The 22,494-nt window shown below is 45.1% G+C and overlaps 1 protein-coding gene across 4 annotated transcripts in view; it reads right to left on the reverse strand.

Annotated features, from left to right (window-relative positions):
* Window positions 1-20,373: 20,373 nt before the first annotated feature.
* The window catches only part of SLC10A7 (solute carrier family 10 member 7), a 239,304-nt gene continuing 237,183 nt past the window's right edge, over window positions 20,374-22,494 (reverse strand). For all 4 annotated transcript variants that reach the window (XR_011501943.1, XM_070504852.1, XM_044767154.2 and 1 more), the window contains one exon: window positions 20,374-22,379. Coding sequence is in view for 3 of the 4 variants with exons in the window: in XM_070504852.1 (XP_070360953.1) it covers window positions 22,350-22,379 (30 nt within the window). In the remaining variant the exon portion in view is untranslated. The remainder of the gene's footprint in view (window positions 22,380-22,494) is intronic.

Raw genomic sequence — 22,494 nt, forward strand, 5'->3', positions numbered from 1 at the left:
AACAACGAAAGCATTTTTTTTTTAAATTGGGTATGTAAGAAGCTGTATTCCCAGCCCCTTTTTAACTCACTGGGCATCAGTTCCAAGACTGTTTCCTCCTTGATTCTGGGAGAGGCAGATCCGTTCCCCGGCTTCAGTCAAGTGCCCCATTGGGCTCAAGGGACTTAGGTAATTGTGTGTAATGAAAGTGTTCTAGGAATGCTGTGGAAAGAAACAAGTGTACCGGATTCCAACAGGGGCCACAGGTATCCCTCCTACACACCCAATGCTCCTCAAAGATATCCTCCCCAAGGTGCAAAAGAGGGATCTCATAGTGAAGTGCTCTCATCTGGCCAAATCAGAGCCGGGTGCACCATCTATACAACATCTTCAAGATCTTTCCTGTCTAAGAGGATATTATCCTGTGTAAACAGACTGTAACAGATTGTTTTGGTTATCTATTGCTGTGGAACAAAATACTCCAAAACTCACTGGTTTGAAACAACCACTATTACCACCATTTATTATCTTTCACGATTCTGGGGTTGCCTGGGCTCCGCTGGACAGTTCTTCTGCTCCGTGTGTTGTTGAATGGGCTGGAACCTCCCAGGTGACTCACTCACATGGCTGGCACTGGGTGCTGCCTGCCAGATAGGGGCTCACCTGGGGCTGCTGATGAGTATAGGAGGCAATTTGGTTCTCCTCTTCGTGGCTGGGTTCCAAGGTGGAGTGTTCCAAGCAGACAAAACCAGAAGCTGGGGATCTCTTAAGGCCTAGCCTGGGAAGTTACATGGTTTCACCTCTGCCACATTCTGGTGGTCACAGCAAATTACAGGCCAGCCCTCATTCTTTGAAGAGAAGGGCAATAGATTTCATTTTTTAAAAAAATTAAAAAAAAAATTTTTTTTGAGGAAGATTAGCTCTGAGCTAACTGCTGCCAATCCTCCTCTTTTTGCTGAGGAAGACTGGTCCTGAGCTCACATCCGTGCCCATCTTCCTCTACTTTATATGTGGGATGCCTACCACAGCATGGCTTGCCAAGTGGTGCCATGTCCACACCTGGGATCCTAACCGGAAAACCCCAGGCCACTGAAGTGGAACATGCACACTTAGCCGCTGCCCCACCGAGCTGGCCTCTAGATTTCACTTTTTGATGGGAGACGTGGCAAAGGATTTGAAGCTATCTATCTTTAATTCCCTACATCTCTGTTTAGACTGCTGACCTGCCAGGGGACTTATGTGAGAGTAGGAGAGGCTGTTCATCCCTAGGAGATGCCGTGAGTCACCTTTCCTGCAAAGCATCAAAGGGAGTGAGGGAAATCTCCAGGCTTCAGAGTTAAGGCATTTCCTCATCTCCAGCTGAGAACTCCAGCGAAGGCAAAACAGTGAAGTGATGCAGAAGAGTCAGCCAGTCTTTGAGCCTCAGCTTCCTCATCAGAGAAAAGTGGATCACAAAGTTATTTACCTCTTTGGCTTTCGTGAAGATTAGATGCATGTTCAACCCTTAGCTATCTCTAACTACCTACTTACTTGACATGTCATTGTAATTAACACCATCCTGCACATGCAACGGTATCTTTAAATCTAGACCATTTAGAGAAATTCTGTGACCACCCTTTCCATGACAGCTTCTCCATCCCCAGCCCAGCAAATGGAAGTGGTCATCACACCAGTTGTCATGGTAGCCACTGGCTACAATTCCTGCCAGGGTCATTTTTGCTGAGACATTCTGAGTAAACTGTTTTTTGGCAAGGGCAGCTGGAGTCCATAGGCCTGTAGTCAGGAGATATAAAACCCCTCTGTTACTGTGATCTTGAAGGTCCTCTAAGCTTGGCTTGGAGAAGCCCCAGAGGGGAGCAAGTAGGAAGTGTTAACTTAACCTGAATGCTCTTACAAAAGCACAAAGCCATTAAAAGTTAAAAAAAGGCAAAAGACTCAAATGCAACATCTTAAAATAGCTTTTTTGTTTTGCAGGAACAGCTACAGAATTGTTTAGCCAACCACTTCTTGGAGAAGGAGGTTTGAGGCTAAACACACATTTAAGGAAAAATAACAGAAAAACAATTGCTGAAAACTCTTTATACTTAGAACAAGTGTTTTCACATCTATTGTGTTAATTTAATAACCGCAGATCGGGGGTAGGGGTGAGCCTTAACCTTTTACATTCAGAGATATTTCTGATATTTCTAATTAATTTCTCCCCTCGGATACAACAATTTTGGCCCATCACAACAAATGCTTAAGCATCGCCAGGCTGAGCTCTCTCACTGTCAAGGCTGTCTGGATTAATTTGCTGTTACAATGTTTGTTTCCTTTAAAAAAAAAAATTCTAATTAACAACAACAAAAAAATGGGTCAACAAGCCAGTAAATATTTAAACAAGTGTCACGTTTTATTTGAAAAGTTGTCTGGGAAAGGCTGGCAATTTATGAATAAATTACGGAGAGCATACCCTCTTCCCGGCTAGGCCTTCCGATATTAATTAGTGATCGCAGCCTTTCTGGAGTGCAGGCCCTGTGATTTGACTTCATTTTACTCCAGCCTATCCTTCTAAAAGTGGTGTGTGGCAAGGAATTTCTTTTATTCAAGTGAAATGAGTTTGCATTAATTTGTTTTATTAAACTTGAGAACTTTTTCAGAACTCTGCTTCATCTGGCTTCAGGGTGTTGCAAAACCAGACACAGTGATCTCTGGTTTGGAATATCAGGAGGGCCTTTATGATAAAAGGGAGGCCGATGTTTTGTTTATTCTGTTCTATAAATGCAAAAAGAAAATGTGAACATTGTGAGACTCTGGTCCGTTGACAATGATGAGTGGAGCAGCCAGGACAACTGAAGCCTGTCAAATGCAAACTTTTTTTTGCTTTTAAAACACGAATCAGTTTATGCCGCACTGTCTCTAACTTCTCTAATGGCTTTCCACCTCTCTCAGAATAAAATCGGAACATCTGATTGGGCTGACCAGGTACTGCGAGACCTGGCCCTCTGACCACTTTCTTCCTGGCTCCAGCACATTCCCGCGCTGCTGTGCACGCTGCTCAGCCCCACTCAGCTCACTTGCTCAGGCTGTTCTTGTGGCCTGGAACCCCATCCCCCTGGACATCCACAAGCCTTCAGAACTTTGTTCCAATGTCACCTCATCAGAGAGGCTCCTCCTGGCCACTGCAACCTCTTCTCACTCTCTCTGCCCATCCCTGCTCTATAATGTTTATAGCACACATTACTTCCTGAATCTTATGTGTTTATTTGTATTTTGTTTATTTTCTGCCTCCTCCTCACTAGGATGCCTTATAAAGGCAGAGACTTTGTTTTGTTCATTGCTATGCCCTTAGCACCTGGAATTGTTCCCAGTACAGAGTAAGGAATCAATAAGTATTTGTTAAATGAGGGAACGAAAAGTTCAATATTTGTGCTACTATCACCAGCTCTTGGTCTAGATCGAAGTTGATTGACTGTGTAGCACCTTGGGCAGCTCCCAGATGCTTGGGCATCCCGCAGTGCAGGTTTCTCTCTAGAGGTGAACTAGAGTCCTCAGGGCAAGGAATGGTCTGTGTCTCAGCTCAAAGGCTCAGGGGAGTTCTTGGAAGGGGGGAGCTGAGACTAGACAAACTCTCAGTCCGAGGTGAGGCAGAAGGAGAACTGAATGGGGTCTTTCCACCACAGAAACTCCCCTGTGAGCATTCTTTCTTCAGTTCCTGTAGTCTGGCGCAGAGTTTCTCAACCTCCATGCTCTCAACATTTTGGGCTAGATCATTCTTTGTTGTGGGGGCTGTCCTATGCCTTATAGGATGTTTAGCAGTATCCCTGGCCTCTACCCACGAGATGCCACTAGCTCCCTCCTCCAGAGCTGTAACAACCAAAAGTGTCTCCAGACATGGCCAAATGTCCCCTGGAGGACAAAATCACCCCCATTTGGGAACCACTGGTCTAGTAACTAAGAGATACAATTATAAGTGCCAAGATGAAGCAGCATTTCTTGTATCATTTCCACACTCAGCGATGGAGTGGGCAGTTTTGAGATAGAGAACTACAGAATTTAAAAATTAGAAATGGCTTTGAAGATCGTCTGACTCAGTGGTTTTTGAATTTTTAATTTTGCCTGTTGGGTGCAACAATAAAAGCTGAATGCTCTAGTTGAAATTTGAGGACATCTTCCTCCTTTTCTCCCCCATTCTCCCTTTCACCTTACCTTGAGGCCTCAGGAATTTAGGGCTCCAACAAGCATGGGTTAAAAACCATTAAGAACACCTCCTTTTTACAGATGACAAAAGGCCACTGAGGGGTCAAAGGCAAACACCAAGTTAGAGTCTAGGGTAGTCCTCAGATTCCTTCCTCCCATCCTGACTTTCGGTCCACTTTTCTTTTCACCATCCTTGGCAGATCATTTATTTTCTTGGAGCATGTTGGGTGCTATAAATATTTCAGTGGATCTAGAGAGAGCCTGGAATCAAGTAGAAAAACGTCCTGGAACGATTAATCTACAGCTGCCATTAGAGCCAGGACGATGAGACTTTGGAGACTGTCTACGCATGGTGGGCCAGGCCAATGCATGACCTGCTAGCTGTGACAGGGCCCCCACAGTGGGCTGAGGGGAGGAGACGTACCGAAGGGAAAAGGGACCCATGGACTTGATGGGGAAGGTGCTGGCTGTCATTGTCCCACTACCCAGCTAAGAGCCACCACTGTAAGAAGGTGTTTCCTTGCCTTCCAGCCACCATCTTGAACTTGCTGCCTCCCTTCCTCTGGGCTCTACACTTTCCTTCCTTCAAGTGGCACCTTGGGAGAATCTTCCCCTATCAGCTGATGATAGATGGTTTCTGAAAAGTGTTTTGTTACTTTATGGAGGAAAGAGGCTGCCTGGAAATCCATTCCATTGGATATTAAAGAATGTATTTTCCTGATTTACAGTCAGGCTAGACAGGGTTGTCAGAGAGGCAAGGAACCAATGGGGATATCCATTTTGACTAATGATTAATTATTGTATCTAAAGTGATGTTTTCCTATCAACTGATAGGCTGGAAAAATAGACCACAGCTTGCTAGGTTAGCACCACGGGTCACAGATGTTGCCTCTGCGTTTTCAGATTGTATTATCCATTACAGACAGTACCTTCTCATTTAGAAACATAATTTGTTGTTCTCTCAGACAAAAAAAAAAAAAAAAAAAGCTGACATTTCACATGCAAGCCAGAGATTAGAACGACTGCACAGGGTTGCGTGTGGAAGTACATTAGGATGTGGTGTCCCCGAACCAAGGACGCAAGGCGGCTTGTGCTGAGAGAGATGTAGAAGGCACTGACTTCTGATCTTTATTATGCAAATGTGCAGCCCGTGAGCCAGGCCGTTTAACCTCATCAGGCGAATGTCACTGATCATTTCAAGCTCCAAATGTAGCACCACCATTAGTCCTATTATGTTATTACTATTATTATTTGTAGGGCATTTTGTAAGCCCAAGCCCTCCGATTAAGCAGAGCCCCTACTTGCCCAGACCGTCTAGAATTAAAAATCAACTCCTCTTGATAGTAACAAACAGATAAACATATTTTTTCCTCTCTCTTTAATGTTTGTGGAGCGGGTACTTTCCCAATCTGGGGTCTGCCAGGCCTGGGTGAAGATGGTGTCAGTATTGCAACATCCAATTTCCACCCCCAGATGCTCAATGACAGGCTACCTTCTCTCTCCTCCAAGGCCTACGCCCCAAAGCAGGGTTGTCTAGATGAAGCTTAAAGAATGGCGTTGGGTGGCCAGCCCTGTAGCCTAGTGGTTAAGTTTGGTGTGCTCAGCTTTGGTAGTCTGGGTTCGCTGGTTTGGATTATGGGCATGGACCTACACCACCCATCAGCCATGCTGTGGTGGCAACCCGCATATAAAATAGAGGAAGACAGGCACAGATGTTAGCTCAGGGCTAATCTTCCTCAAGCAAAAAAAGAGGAAGATTGGCAACAGATGTTAGCTCAGAGCTAATCTTCCTCAGCAAAAACAAAAACAGAGAATGGCATTGGGATAGGAGAGGGATACATATGGGGGTGGGAAATGGTGATGAGGATTGAAAAGAGAGAGATGCTGCATGAAATTAGAGAAGAAAGTCTAAGGAGGGGAGAGGTCCTTTGTTCCTGCTCCTAGGCCACTGCTGTCCAAAGGAGCCATAAAGAAAACCGAGAAGGCTGCCAGATCTACAAGGTGCAGACAAAAAGAGCTTGGAAACAAGCAACAAAGGAAAGGAAGTCAGTGAGAAGGGGGAGAGTCACGGACAGTTAATGAGTGGTCCAGGGGTGAGAGATGGTGAAGGCCGCACACCTCTGGGATCCAGATTCCAGGACCCAAATTGGCAAGGTCCTACTCTCAGAAGAAAAGACTCCTGATGTGGGAAACTAAGAAACAGAAGTAAAACATACAGCTGTAGTGAAATTCTGGAGGAAACAAAAAGCAAGTTGTGTACTTTCCCTTTTCCTCCCACAGCCTGGTACTCGGGGAAAGATCCAGCTTTAATAAGTAACAGAGGAGGGAGGAAGACTAGAAGCTTCTCCACAGTCCTTCAGAGCCCCTCTCATCTAGCCCCTAAGCCTTCAGATAGAAACACTGATGTCAGGTTCCCAATCCAATTAAATCAGACTTCTGGGGAGTGGGGCCCATGTCCACATTTCTTTTTTTAAAGGTTCCAGGTGATTCGAATGTGCTGCCAGAGCTGAGAATGGCTGATCCAGATTCTGATGACTAAAACTCTATAAAGGCAGAGACTCGTGTTTGTGTATTTTCTGCTACATCCCCCAGCATCACAGCACATAGTAGAAATTGAATATAGATTTACTACATGAATGGATAGTGGGCGAAACAAGGCATTTCTGTAATAGAAACAAGGCTGTGTACAATTAGGGCATTCAGAGCATCTGTGGAGGGGGTTACCTCCCAGGCCTCTAGGAGCCATGCTGTCAGGCACAGGTTTATTCCTCGTTGTCCCAGATTGGGTAGAGATGTAGCGTGCTCCCAGTTCTTCCTGAGCTTAAAGCCAAGGTTGTACACGTGGGACCAGCAATTATCTCTAGGGAATAGCACGGGGAGGCAGCAGGGAGCCCCTTCCATGGGCCATGCTTCCTCAAGGCTTCCTTTGAATTCTGGAGGAAACCCCTTTGCCTTCTCGCCAGCCCTCTCTGGGCTTGGTCAAGAGTGGTTTGGAAGAGGAGAGGTTGAAAATCAAAGAATAAAGGAATAAAAAGAGAAGGCTTAGACCAAAAGTACTAAGCAAAACAAATCCTAAGCTAGAGACTTAACTGGAGCCCGAATGAATTCAGATCACTTTGGTAAACATTGTGTTGGAGGTGGAGGATACAGAGGGAAGTAAGTCTTGGTTCCTGCCTCGAAGGAGTGGGCCAAAGGCAGGCTGGTGACATCATCTGATTTCAAAGCTGGACTAAAGGTTATTACACCCAGTCCCCACCCCAAGCCATCGTCCCTCTCTCCTGAGCATCAGAAGTCCTTTTTCAAAAGGAACCTGCTCTTTGTGTGTGTGTGTGAGGAAGATTGTCACTGAGCTAACATCTATGCCAATTTTCCTCTATTTTATGTGGGACGCTGCCACAGTGTGGCTTGATGAGTGGTGCCAGGTCCACGTCTGGGACCCAAACCTGCGAACCCCAGGCCGCCAAAGCAGAGCACGTGAGCTTAACCATTACACCACCAGGCCAACCCCAAAAGGAATCTGCTCTGAATGGGAGCCCAATGTGTAAATCAGGTCAAAGCACAGCCAGTCTGGGTTGGAGAGAAGTCTGCCCCTCTCACCTCCTTTACTTGTCCCTCTGTCATTCCTCCTCAAAAATGCTTCCCTGAGTCCTTGGGGGCTGAGAACCCAGGTTGAAGACCACTGCTCGGAGTAACTGTTTTCTCTAGATCTATGTTTAGTTGACACCAAATCAACAACCCCATCACCCAAGGAGTTGATCCAATTGTCCTCTGTTTTCCTGGGAATGTGGTGTGACAACAAAGCTTTCAGAGGAGATGGGGCTCAAACCGTCATACTACTAGCTTCATGCAGCCCACTGTGGGTTGTTATCTTTCCCCGCCAGCAGCTGAGGAATAGTCAAGGGTCACTTCTGGTTGCCTTTTCTTCCTTCCTGTTCCTGCTCAGGGTCCGGTCAGTGATGAGTTTTGCATAAGTGGAGGGTGACCTTTCCCCAGAGTCAGGAGACCTGTCCCTGGGCTGCAGGATGAGAGGGGCCTTGCGAAGGGAAGCGAAGGAGGAACTCTGGGTGTGGACTCAGCTCTGAGTTAGTTGAGTAGAGGAGTACCTCAGCATCTCTTCAGGACAAAGGCTGAGGGAGTCTGAAACCAACTGTCAGACTTGTGTACCACTGTCAAGAGCTGGGGAAGCAACACACTTAATTGAAGGTGTAACCGGTGTGCTGTCTTGGTCCTTTCTCTACTCCAGCAAGAGTCCTTCAGCCAGATCCTGAGCGGTAGGTGGATCGGTGTCCTGGTAACCCACTTGAGACAGCGTGGCATGCCTTGACAAAGATGTTGGGATTTTATTGTTTATCCCCATTTTCACCAACCAACATAGCATAGGAAAAGAAAAAAATTAAACGTTTGAGAGTAAGATGGGCTTTAATTCAAACTTGCCAGTGCTACTGATGAACTCTATAACTTTTGGCAAGTCCTTTCATCGCTCTTAAACTCAGTTTTCACATCTATAAAATGAGCATGATGCAATTTACTTGGCAGATTTGTTGCAAGCAATAGTTCTTAGGGCTATTTTGAAATCCTGTTGTTTGTATCTTATGAAATTATTATTTCACCATTGGACTCTGAAGACTGTGAAGAAATGTACAGATAGCATTTTCTTTATCTTTGTATCCTCAACATCTAACACGGTAAATAGCTGGCACATAATAGATGCTTAAATGTAACCTTCTCAGAACGGTCTGCCCAAATGCTTCATCTAGGCAGGCGTCTCCTTGTTATTCATGACACAATGTCAGTTTTCTTCACAGCCTCAAAATGATATCTTGCCTGTCATCTGTCTCCACACTAGGCTGTAATTTCCATGACGTCAGGCGGTGTCTGTCTTGGTAGTCAGAGTCTAGAACAGTGCCTGGGCCGGAGTAAGGGCTCAGAACATATTTGTTGAATGGAGAAATAAAGGAACGACAGCTGTTTTTTACTACCAGTAGTAGCAGTAGTTACAGGATGAATCAGAATCATCCCAAACAGATAAAAATTAATCCTCTTTGGAAAGCTCACCAGGAAAGGTGGGAATGATCAAAAGCCATTCAAGTTACTGCCTACAGACTTCTGCCTGAGAACCTGGATTTAGGACCAGTGATTTCCTTAGGCCTCCGCTAGGAGGCCCTTCAAGCTAAACTGAGCAGAATGAATGAGGTTTTATGAGGTGGACAAGAGCTGCCTCGGAGCCAGCACTGGGGCCCTGCGAGGGGGGGAGGGGGCACACCCTCCCCTGGGTTCTCCTCTATTGAAAGGCTCCAGACGGCTTGGGCCGTGCGCCAAGCTGCTTGGTTCCAGTGGGAAAGCTGACCTTGGCCAGGAAGAACCAGGAAGAGGCACAAATGACTCATTGTCCCACATCCTCCAAGGTAAAAGCCCAGCAGTGTGTGTGGCCTTTGGGGCTGGACATGATTGCAGCCTTGGCTCCCTCCGCAGCCAAAATAAAAGCACCGGGCCAGCAACACATGCGCAGCCTAGGAATACAACCAAGGGCTCTCTTCCATTGTCTCCTTCCACACAGTTCCCTGTGCCTAAAAGTTTCAAAATACTGTCCCCAGAACATGCTTTCCATTTCCTGAAGTAGAGCACGATTTCCTTTTAAAGACTTAAGGCAGCCTTCATTTCCAATCAAGGCCATGTGGCATTTTATGGACTTGTGGCAGAAATTTGATATGTTTTCGGGTCACGCGTGAAGGAGGTCTCGCTGGAATGTGCTTTATTTTTATTCAGGAGTTTGGGATGCAAGTCCCTTGTTTGTAAGACGTGCCACTGCCTTCAGATTTCCACTAGAGGGCGCTCTTGGAAAATATTTATAAATATATATTTTATTGCTCTGTCTAGGAAATGCTGTTTTTAAAAAGAAGAAAAAATACCTCGCCCGTCTAAATTTCAGGGCAAGCCTTTTACCTCTACTTGGAACGGTTCCTGATTCTTCCAGAAGCACGGCTAGGGAAGGAAGTTGGAGAACACAGAGGCAGCTGCTTCCCTCTTCCCCTGTCCTTTTGTCCACATGGGATGCAGCTGGCCAAGCTGCTGAGCTGGCCCACGGGCCAGAGCCCAGAGCTCGTCCGCTCCGCAGGGGCCACGCCTGGCCCAACAAGAGAATCACCTCGGAAAGGGCCTGCGGGATGCTGAATTTGGGCCTCTCTGGTTTGAGTTCAGCCTTTGCTGAGATTCCTTCCAAGGAGTCTCGTCTTCTGCCCTTCCCTCACAAGCTAGCGGTGGCCGGAAATCCTCAGAAAAGTGCCAGGAAGGGTCAGGGGGCAGCTGGGGCTTGAACAATTAAAAATAGGGCTTCCGGGCAGGCAGCCATGGAGATCTCGCTCGATATGTAAATAAGTGTAAATAAGACCAAGTGTTGGTGCTGAAAGGACGCTGTGCACATTTTGTATAGCCAAGGTTGTCCAGGGCGGCCGTGAGCAGCCTTCTTTTTGCACATAGCCCAATTTAGAAGGAAAAAAAAATTTTTTTCCACCCAAAAAGAAAATAGCTCCATTGAGTTCCAAGGATGGTCGGGGGGTGGGGGAGGGGCGAGTGGGGAGAGGAGATTATTCTTACAACTTAAATTTTTTGCTCCATGAATAGAAGAAGGTCAATGGGTAAATTAGAGCTGCTTTTCAGCCACTGAAAACAGTGGAGCCTGTTTGATATGCAGCATTCAACCCTCCCATCCCCGACGTTTGTGTTGCCTTATAGAGTTCCATCATTCACTGATGTGAGCGACCTCATTTCATCCTGGAAACAGCTCGCATCCCCGTTTCAGAGAAGGAAACCAGACTCAGGGAGGGGCAGTGATCTGAACGAGGACACACAGCGGTGGCAGGGCCGGGGGCAGAAGTAGTTCACTTTCTTCCGGGTGATGTTTCATTGAGCATCTGCCATGTGCCAGGCTCAGGGCTAGGTGTGAACTGGAGGCTGCTTCCTGCCCTTCCTCAAAAACAGGCTCTCTAAATGTCAGGGCAAGCCCTTTGCCTTCCCCGGGCACCATTCCTCATTCTTCCAGTAGCATAGCTAGAGATGGAAGCTGGAGAGCACAAAGGTACTGCTCCCTTTTGTCCACGTGGGCATCTCCCCGGCAGTAAGAGCTTGACTCTGCTTGGGCTGGACCAGCAGGGAGCGCCCTTCCCTCGGGGCATCATACTTTCTGGAACATCAGGGCTTGGTCAGATGCTCAAGAGCATGGCTAGCTTCGGGCTCAGCCTGGCAGGCAGGCGAGCATCCCGCCTCTCCTGGGGGCCAATCCCCTCTGCTGACCCTGGTCCCTCAGTGCTCTCCCACTTGAGCAGATGAGCATCCTCAGAAGGCTTCTCTCTGTCTGGGGTTTGAGCTGCGGGCTGCTCCTTCTCTAGTTCCTGTGCTTCGGGGACTCTGAAAGGCTGCATTTGAAAGTAGCCTTGAGGACTCTGGGGAGAAGCAAGGTGGCCACAAGTGACTCATGAGGGGCTTTGCTGTGACCGAGGGGCTACAGCAGCAGAAGGTCAGAGAGGCAGAGAGCAAAGAGGGGCTCGGGGGCAGTGGTTCTCAAAGAGTGCTCTGCAGATCTGACTTTTCACTCCATTCTGAATTTTTTTCTGTGAGCATATATGGCTTTATAGCTAAACGTGCAGGTGCACGTGCACACACACACAGCTGTAAAACCCAGCTCCTGTCCAGTTTGTGAGGAAAAGCAACACCATACGCTGTAGCAGTGACTGTGCATATGGATAGAGCCCCCGCAGAAATTCGGATGCAGCCGGGAATCCATCTTCAAACTGCTGGTAGATGTGAACAGCAACGGACAGAATAAGGCTGTCTCCATTGAATATACCAGTGTGTCTAACGGACAGTGCAAACAGAATGAAAAATGCAAATTGGGAATCTGGGGGCTTCTTTCTGCTTCAGAAAATCAGAGGAGGGGGTAATAATACTGGGGCCCCAGTCTCTTCTCCCCAACTCAGCCAAACAAGGGATGAGTTCCAGCTCAGGTCTGGGGACCCCGTGCTCCTGCTGCTTCTGTCCAATGGGCAGGGCTGGAGGACACAGAGAGGAGGAGAAAATGGGTTTCCCAGGGACTGAAGCATGGTGTGGATCCCCTGGTCCTTTGCTCTTAGAGATGGCCCAGGAGGTCCCTCCACATGCCTTGGCCAGATTCCCACAAGCCAGGTGACCCTAGAGTCTAAAGGGCCAACTCTGGTCAACAGAAGGGACAAGCAGTCTGCCCCACGCTGGCCGAGGGAGTCCCCAGACAGCAAACTCGCTGGGGAAGGACCCAAATAGACCAGTGGGCTTCTTCTGTCCAGAGTCGGAGAGTCGTGGGAGGACTGGCCACTTCTGGGCTGACCCAGGAGTGGCTGACTCTGCAGCAGCCCCCTAGGAGGAGTTGAAAAGAAGGACACCTTTGACGATGAAGCTCTCTGAGGGCCAGACTGGAGTTGCACAGTGCCGGCACGTCTCCCCGCCCCAGTGAAGGGGGAAGGGGTGGGAAGTTCGCAGCTGAGTCAGACCCTGCTCTGCATTTTCCAGAACAATCTGGGACAGGGTGTGAGTTCCTCCCACTTGGGCATGGGGAGGAAAGCCCAGTCCGGGGAAGTGTATAGACACTCTTCTGAGGGTTCGGCAGGGCTGTCTGTGCGCAGGAGGGGAAGAAGCATCTTTCTGAGCTTGAAATGCCTTTGGACTGGTGGCTAGATGGTTCTAAGAGGGAAGAAGAGAGTTGAAAATGGAACCGCAGAGGGGATTGCCCCCCAGTGCCGCTCATCCAGAGAGCTTTGTGGTGAAGGTGCTGTGTCGGGCCTACCCTGCCCAGAGCCCCACACCTTCCACTGGACACAGCAGTCCAGCCAGCCCAGGCCCCCAGCCCAGGCCCCCAGCCCAGCCCCGCCCTGCCAAGGATAAAAATATCCCTTTAGATGTTTTTCTGTTGTGATTTTGGCCACTCTTCTTTCGATGCTGCAGATCAGATTTTCTCAGCTGTTCCATTACTTCAAACTACTTGTTTAACAAAGTCTTCAGAGGAGAAAAAACAACCAGATTAATAAAGCGCTCATGAAAGGGGAGGGGAGAGGAAGCTGTCAGACCCCCACGCAGAGAATGCTGAAGTGCAGGCCCGGCCTGGCCTCCGAGACCTGCCTGAGACCCGGGCCACCATCGCATGACTTCTCCTCCGTCCCCACAGAGTCGAGAGCTGCTTAGTGCCAAGTGTGATGTGGACACTTGCCTGCTGGATGGAGACAGAAACTCATTTTCCATCTGTCAGGCAGCCTGACACAGAGCTGGTAATGATTTTCTGTCAGGCGAGGCCAGGCTGGATCTGAACAAGTGACCCCGAGGTAAAAGGCCTTGATGCAGGGCTCCCTTGACAAGAGCCGGCCTGCCTGTGCCTTGTTACCCCTGGCCCCGTGCTCTCTTTTGCATCTGCCCATGTGTTCTCCTTGGCTAGTTGAGTTTTGGCTGGATCCTAACTTAGCATTGGGACTGATGGTTAATGTCCCAGGAGGGCAAGCTCGGGATGTGCTTGTGTCCTGGGGGAATGGGAAATGGAAGGCCGGTGAACGGCAGAGAGGTGGGGCCTGTTTAATTAGCCTGGGGCCAAAAGCCACATGCTCCTCCCAGGCTGCGTGGCTGACCCTGACCTCAGGACCTTTGCACGCATGTAGGCAGAGAGATGGCTCCCATGCAGAGGCCGCAACAAGAAGCATGTGTCTGGAGGGGTACTGAGGTCTAGATTCTCAGGGTCTCACTATTCTAGGGTTGAAATTGTCATCATTGTTTTTACTGATTGTTTTCATGAAAAAAGAAAAGTCCTTTAGGGAGCATTTGTAGATTGATTAAATGATGATTCAGGGCATGTGGGGTTAGGGGTGCCTTGAGAATACCCAGGTGGGAGTGTCCAAATGCATCGGAAATGTGGGCTCAGGGCTGCAGGTCTGGGAGCTCTTGCTGGTTTACAGAAGGTGGCCGACGCTGTGGGAGGGGCCCACAAGTTCCCAGTGGGAGAGCGTGTGGGGTGGGGAGAAAGCGTGGAGACCAGAATTTCTGGAAATGTTAATGTTAAAGGGGCGAGTGGAAAGGGGGGCCTGTGATGGGAACAGCCAGCCACTCCAGGACCATGGCGTCACTCGACGAAGTGGAAAGGGACATTTCAGCCTGCACGCAGCCAGAACTCACGGGGCGGCCCTCCGACAGGGCCCTGATTGGAGTGACTGCTTTAGGGGGAGCCCCACAGTCGGAACTCCTCTCAGACAGGCGTCAGTACATCGGAATCAATATGGGGGCAGCTCTGTCTGTCAGCTGCTTTATCAGATGGTTCTCAGCCAGACTCGGGGCTTTTGGGAAAACTTCTGCTTCGAGTTTTTTTGGAGTAGGCAGAAAAAGGCAAGACCCACGCAGCAGTGGTGGGCTGGGAAGGCCTTTCCATCCTTGTTGGAAGCTGGGGATTGCTGCAACATCTTAAAATTCAGAATCAGGTGTCTTCATTAACTGATGAAGTGGAAGCTTATGCCCTGGTCACTTCCTGACTTGATTAGTGACATTTAATGGACTTTGTAATAGGTCTTTTGCATAGATTAGAAGTCATGCAGAATAGCGACTGACACCTGACCCCACACATCCAATATGGTTTCCCCAGGTCCCATTGGTGTTGAACAATAATAATAGCTGCCACTTATTCTGTTCTTGCCAATTGCCAGGCCCTGGGACAAGCTGTTTGGAGGAATTCTCTCATTCAGCCCTGATTACAAACCTGTGGTATTATGCATTTCTCACTTCGGCTTCAGGAGCAGAGAAGTGAGCTACACAAAAGATATTTTGCTTTGTCTTCAACATGCATATGTATAGAGATATTCTTAGGCACGGAGATGGAGGAGCTGCTAAGGGGAGGGGGTGTTGTCAGAATGTACCACATATGAGATGATAATAGCAGTGGGTCCCAGGGTAGGAGGTTGTGGTAGACATTTATTGGTGGATGAGTTCTAGCCATGTTGGTAAAACCAGCCTAGGAGGCCACACTGACAACAGTGCTCTCTGTGAACACCTAGAATCAGAGTCTAGAACTTCCAGCAGTGAGCAGAAATGGATGTGGTTGCAAGGATTTCGAGTTTGGAACTGGCAGTAATGAAGGAATGCTCTATTTCCATGGCAGAGGCCGGGATCTATCTCCTCAGTGTGTTGTCTTCCAGTGGACTCTGAGGCCCCGTGTATGTCAGAAACCCTAGGCTCCTTCCTTCCCTTGTCTGGAATTTCTTTTGATTTGCCCCACATGAAGAGAGAACAACATCCTTTTTCAAAACATTGGTTGCAGAACTCAGGTAGAGTTCAGAATCATTGCTAGTTTCCCAAATTTTAGAACATGAGAAAATAAGATCTTGCAAGGAGCCTGTGATTTTCGGGTTGTAGGGGAGTGAGCTTGGTGGTTAGTCATGTGGGCTCTGGAGTCAGAAAAAGCTGAGTTCGAATCTCAACTCCACCACTTAAGAGTTGTGAGCCTTGCATGCACCACTTAGCTTTTTGGCCTTCATTTCCTTATCCATACAATGCAGATAATAATGGCACATATGCCCCTAGGGTTGTTGAAAGAATTAAATGAAAAATTTGGGTAAAGCACCAAGTATTGACCTATAGTGCAGGGGTGTGCTGGAGTCAGCTTGTGTCACCTCGTGAGAGGCAATCGCTAACTCGAAGAGATATCTGTACTTCTATGATCCTTGCAGCCAGGATATGAAAACAACCTAAATGTCCATCAACAGGCGAAGGGATAAAGGAAATGTGGTGTGTATACACAATGGAATATTATTCAGCCTTAAAAAGGAAGGAAATCCTGTCATTTGCAACAACGTGGATGAACCTGGAGGGCATTATGCTAAGTAAAATAAGCCAGAAAGAGAAAGACCAATACTGCAAGGTATCATTTAAACGTGGAATCTAAAAAAAAAAAATGAAGAACTCAAAGAAACAGAGTAGAAAAGTGGTTGCCAGGGGCTGGGGGGGTGGGGCAGGGGACTGGGAAGAGGTTGGTTAAACGGTACAAGCTTTCAGTCACAGGATGAACAAGGTCTGAGGATCTAATGTACAACATGGTGACTGTAGTTCAAAACATTGTATCATTGAAATTTGCTAAGAGTAGATATTAAGCATTCTCACCCAAAAAAGAAAAAACCCAGAAAAAATCATGTGAGGTGACGAATGTTAATTAAGTTGATTGTGGAAATCCTTTCACAATGAATATTTCTATCAGGTCATCATGTTGTATACTTCAAATATCTTACAAATTTTATTTGTCAATTATACCTCAATAAAGCTGAAAAAAATTTGATAAAAATGATGATGATAATGATAACCACAACAGCACCCCTCTCCTACATGCTGTACTCACTCATGTTGTTACTTCCTCAGACGGCCCTTGGCCATTCTGCCATCAGACAGTTCTCCCTGGATTGTCTTTTCCCTGTCTGTAGCCATGTGGTAGGCTCTCTTCCTCTCTTCTTCCTCTTCTCCCTATTCTTGGACCCCTTGACCCCTTTTCCCATGCTGTCCACTCCAACCTAAAATTCTTCTCACCTCAATTCGTAGAAGAGTCGATTCCCTTGTCTTGCCCTCACCCACCTTGGTTGTGCTGAGAGGCCTCATCTTTCTCAACCAAAGACGTCTTGCTTGCCAAGTACGCCATGGCTCAGAGATGAACTATGCCATGCCCTCAAGAAGTAGCAGAGGCAGCACCAGTTTGTGCTTCATGCTTATTGTAATGCCTCCAAAGTGTAACTAAAATAAAACGTACAATTCAAAGTATAAACCCCTCCTCTGCACTCTTGCTTCTTTGGAGTAACCAGTGTTAAGTAGTCTAATTGTGGTTAAAATGCACCCACTTACTAATTTTGCAGCCTTGAGCAAGACACTTAGTCTGGGACTCAGTTTCTCATCTGTAAAATGGGGATAATATTACCTACCTCACAGAGTTGTTGAGAGGGTTAGAGGAAATGATGCGCAGTGCTTGGAATAGTGCCAGGCATAAAGAATGAGCTCAAGAAATGTCAGTTCTATCTATCCTTCTGAACATTTTTTATACATGTAGTGTCCCTATACATATGTAACATATATTTTAAGTATGAAAATATGGGATCTATAAAAATAGGATGACAAAATGCATATTTTTTCCTGAAATTTATTTTTATGCCCACTGAAAAATACATTATTACAAGGTAATCTATCTTTAATTCTTTTAATGGCTAAATAATGTTCTTCAATGAGAACATACCATTGATTATTTAAACATCTCCCTGATTTGGGGAACTTGAGTGGCCTTTCAGCCTTATCAAGGCCTTGTCAATAGATCCTTGGGCGATTGTCTATTTCTGCAGGGTAGATTCCTAGAAATGAAGAGCTGGGTTGAAGAACACAAATATTTAAACTTTTGATGGTACCGCTAAATAGCTCTGTAGAAATTCCACTCCCATTTTTGCTCCCACTGGAAGGGCATGCGTGCCTTCTCCCCAAATGCTTGTCAGCATTTGGATAGTATCAAACTTTAACCTTTGTGTCAATCTCATAGATGAAAAACAGTATCTCATTTAAATGTGTATTTCCCTGATCTCTGGTAAGATTGAATATTTTAAAATGTGTCTATTATCCATTTTTATTTCATCTTGTATAAATTACCCATTCATATAGTTTTCCTGTCTTTCTAGTGTTTATGGAAGAGTGACATATTCCCTACTCCTCTCCTCCCTGACATTTGGGGTACAGCTTGTCCAGGACACAGATAAATCCTCATATTGCCTCATTCCAAAGCCCAGTTTAGAAATGTGAGCTAGCCTGAAAGATAGGAAAACGGACATTATGAAGTTACCGTCATCAGGTTATGTAGGCGTCTAAGGGAAGACGGCTTTTTATAGGAGCATCCTGTGGCTGTTGCAAACAGGCCCTAGGGGATGTTCAGGAAGTCAGAGAATGAGCAGAGAGGGCTAAATGTCTGTGAATTTTGGGGTTGGGGAGAGAAGGAAGGGGGAGAGGAGGAGCTGGTAACAGGGCAGGTGGATGGAGCCTATGCGGAAGGAAGGTCAGTGAGGAATTCCAGGTGGCAGGGTGGCTGGGAGAGGAGTGGGAACAGGACGGCTAATATTCAATTTTAGGTTTGTACATCCCCAAACATTCAGTGTGTCTAGACTTTTGTAGAAATCAAGGAACTGGAACCGAATTCCATGTCTGGGTGGAGTGCAGAGCAGAGAACAGCTGTGGAGTCTGAGGCGCGGAGATCTGGAAAAGTCCATTGGGATCATCTGGATGACCCTCTGATGACTCAGCATGGCCCTGTGATTTCAGTGCTCTCCTCTGCTCGTGTTCACAGGCACACTGGCTCCCCCTGATCGTTAGTGTGACAGCATTTAATGTTTAATACAGTTTCTCATAATTGGCTCCGTAGATAAGTTCTCCAGGGTCTATGAGAATTTTTTTTGCCTTTAAATAAGGTTAGTTTTTTACTCATATTTGAGAAGCTGCCCTATATTGCAAATAAGATTAGTTTGTTTGTTAAAGAGAACAAAATCTTATGAGACCTTTTGTATATGTCTACGTATAAACATGAATGATATGATGATAATCATAATAATTTGTATCTAGTCTTTATAGTATGTCAGAATTTCTATAAGAAAAACCCTTTATTTTTTATGCATATAAAGTATTCACTAATTCAGATCAACTCAATCTGAATTATTGAGGGTTTACTATTCTATCAAAGCATACACAATGACAGTTGTTTGCACATCACACTTGCAGCCTTGCCTTGGAGGTTAATGTTTACACAGCTAGGAAGTAATGCACTTCTCTGAGTAGCACAATGCAGCTTCACAGTTTTATCAAGATAGGAATAGTAGAAAAAAGTCAGTTTTCCTTGTAAACTAGTAATGATCTCTATGTGAGGAATGGCTCTTTCATAATTTGAAGGCTCATGTCCTACTTATTAAGATCACAATTTGGAATGTCAATACACATTTTTTTTTGCTACTATTTTGAGTCATGCACTGTGCTGGGCACAGGAGAAAAACATAAATGAGGACCACAGTGGAGGAGACAGGTAAGTAAAGTGATGATTAGACGATGCACAGGTTTCAGGAGACTTGAGGGACCCGTTCTAAGGGCACATCAAAAGGGGCAAGTCTAGCTCTGGCTGGGGAGGCAGGAAAGCCGTGTCAGGGAGGTGACATTTCCATCAGCTTCCAGGGAGAAGAGAAGACTGGCTCAGCCAAGACAGCAAAACAGGAACACAAAGGCATAGAATTCTACACAGGTAAGTTGCTCATTAAGAAACACTGGGTTTGGAAAAGGCATTCTAAGGTTTCATCTTTCCTATCCTTCAAAAATATGACAAGAGTGGCTAAAATTCAGATCACCTAAATTTTGCCCCTTCTGTTGGGTATGTTTCTCTTTTGGTCCTCAACCTGAGGTAGGGAACACTTATCTCTAATGAAAAAGCAAGGGCTCCTCCTGGACTTTAACATCATGGCGTGGTGGCAGTATGGTATGGATGCCCTGAAGACTATGAAGCTTATGTCTATTTAACCATGACAGATATAACAGGACTGGAATGAATCAAGAGAAATCTACAGATACTTGGAAGGCATTTTGAGTGCATCTGAAGTCAGGTAAAAAATAAGCCACAGGTTCTCTTGTGATTTCTGAAACATCTCTTTGTTTAATCATAGAATCATTTTCATCTTCCACTCACCATAAATAATCCACTTCATGACTTCACCAATCCTTTGGAAAAATTTGGTATTTAGCATAAACAAATACTGAAGATTGGCCAGAGGTGTGTTAGTTTTAAACAGAATAGGGAAGAGTAAAAAAGAAAAAAACATAAAATTTTAAAACTTAGAACACATGAAAAGATTAACATTATCATCCATTAAAAAATCAAATTTCATAACAGCCATTAAGAAAAAATCCAGGTGGAAAAATGGGTAAACATAAATATAATCTAACGCATTTCTTTCATAAATACATTTAGACAAAATAAATGCATAAAACAGAGAGCTTGACAGTGTATATACATAGGGAAACATTTTAAGAACTGAATAATTAAATCCCAATAAACACAATTAAAAATAAATTTTGATTTTATTTTTTGTTCTTTATGGAAAAATATCCATGGCATTTGTGTAAAAAAAGAAATAGGCATAAACATATCACTAAAGCCACCAAAACTCACTATGTAGAGAAGGTTATTTGAAAACAAAACACATTTTTTAAAGCAAAAGATAAAATGTTATAGCATTTTCAGTTGAATTTTATCCCATAATCACACCTAAAACCTAGGTGTTAGACAATAGAGGTAGATAAGTTGAGGGGAAAAATCAGTATTCTACGCTAGGGAGAAAGATTTTTATGATAGCTCAGACAGACAGACAATTCCATTTACTCTGAAACTCAAAGAAGCTCGTAGGGACAAAACATGAAAGCCTTTCTGTGCTCCGTATGTAAGCATCAAGGTATCAAGCAAAATTACTGTAGTTTTAGACACCAGTGAAATTCTTGACAACAGAAGTTCTTGACAAACAGCCTGTTTAGCATAGATTTTTGCAGGGTCTGGCAGTAGTCTTGAAATTTACACTGAGAATAACTCTTGTGAAATTTATGAGCTTCAATGATACTGAAATGAGTCAGAAGTAGCACAAGAGGAGACCTGGTAGTAACAATAATATAAATTTACACTACTGATAAACTTGGTAAGTTTCAAAGGAATGATTTTTTTGTTGTTGACAAAACAACAAGACAGCTGCTGAGGAGAGAGTGCGGCCTCAGTGTGACCCAGGATGCCAATATCATCCATCAAATCAAGAAGAGACACATAGAGACGATGCGACATGAGAGTGTGCAGGAAACAGAAGAAAAGTGTTCCCTTAATTCTATATATTGCTTTATTCTTTCTGGGTCCAGTGAAAGCTGTTCCAGCCATAGTAGAAGCAAACACTGGATACTCCTTTGAAAGCTGATGCTCAATTGGGAACTAATTCTACTTGATATTTTGGCTAATGAATGCTTTTGCATTTTCTGTGTCCTTTTTTCTTTCCATCTGGCTAGACAGAATGTGTATATGTAACATTTGTTTGCATCTATGACCTTTATATTTTCATTTATTCATAAGAGCACTACGATTTAATTTTTTAAAAAATGTTGCAAACATTTGTCAAATGTGCCAAGAAAACTTTCCTTAATAACTTGTCTCAAATGCCATAAGTGTGCTTACTTCAAAGATGTAACAGGCTGTTTCTGGCTAAAAGGGGCAATTTGTGCTCAGCACATCTGTAGAACAGGAAAAGAGATTTTGGTCTCAGTGTGGAATGTGAATTGTTGCCACTCTCCAACTGTAATATTTTTCTGTCTCACATTTGGCTGTTACGAGTTTGCAAGTGTGTTGGAAAACAGGAGAGAAAGAAATTATGGAAGAAAAAGGAAAAGCATATTGAAATATAATTTAAAAAATCCTCAAAACCAAATCCTGTAGTTTACCTCAAAACTTCACTTACTTGACTCATAACTCAAACATCAGACCCTTTCTTTGAAGCAGCTTATAATAAATTTAAGACATGTAACACCACAATCTCTTATAATGGGGCTGAGGAATTTCTGTGTGGAAACTATTTGAAGGAATGTCTAAAAAAATGATGCCAAGAAATGCAGATAAGTTATGATTTTCAGCATCTATGACCCCTGCTGAGTTGATAAGGAAGAGGCATGTCACAGTTGTAGAAAAAAAGAACCACAGACTAAATCAAAGTATTCATGAATAAGACTTTGGAAATTTTCGCTGTCATCAGAAGGGCATCTTCCTGATGGTGTGACCTCATTTCAAACAGTACAGTAACTAGTACAGAGTTGTATTGCACAAAAGGTGGAAAGAGAAAAATGTGTTTGCTTTTTGTCACTTACAATGACTGCTTTCTGCATTAGGGAAAAAACCATTAAACAACTCCAAAATACTGTACCACCCCTGGCAGTAACCAACAAAGGAGGTTTTGGGAATAGTGCTCTTGTCAAATACATTTTAAGGCACTTAAACAGTTATATTTTTGTGTAAAAAAATAAAATATGCATTGAAGCAACTTTCACAAGTACAAGTCTTCAGAAGTGTTTGTATGTACAATCCTGTACATATGTACATCGCTGCATAAAGAGCGCCTCTTTCATTATACTGTTGGCCTCGTCAACTTCACTCCCTACAAGAAAGGAAAACACGCTGTTCAGAGTTGGACAGTATCCACGAGCAAAGTGAAAGCCTCAATTAACACTAGATAATTTATGCTACTAGAAGGGAGAAGAGGCCCACCCAGA

Source organism: Equus asinus, chromosome 3 (assembly GCF_041296235.1).
Source record: "Equus asinus isolate D_3611 breed Donkey chromosome 3, EquAss-T2T_v2, whole genome shotgun sequence".
Taxonomy (NCBI): domain Eukaryota; kingdom Metazoa; phylum Chordata; class Mammalia; order Perissodactyla; family Equidae; genus Equus; species Equus asinus.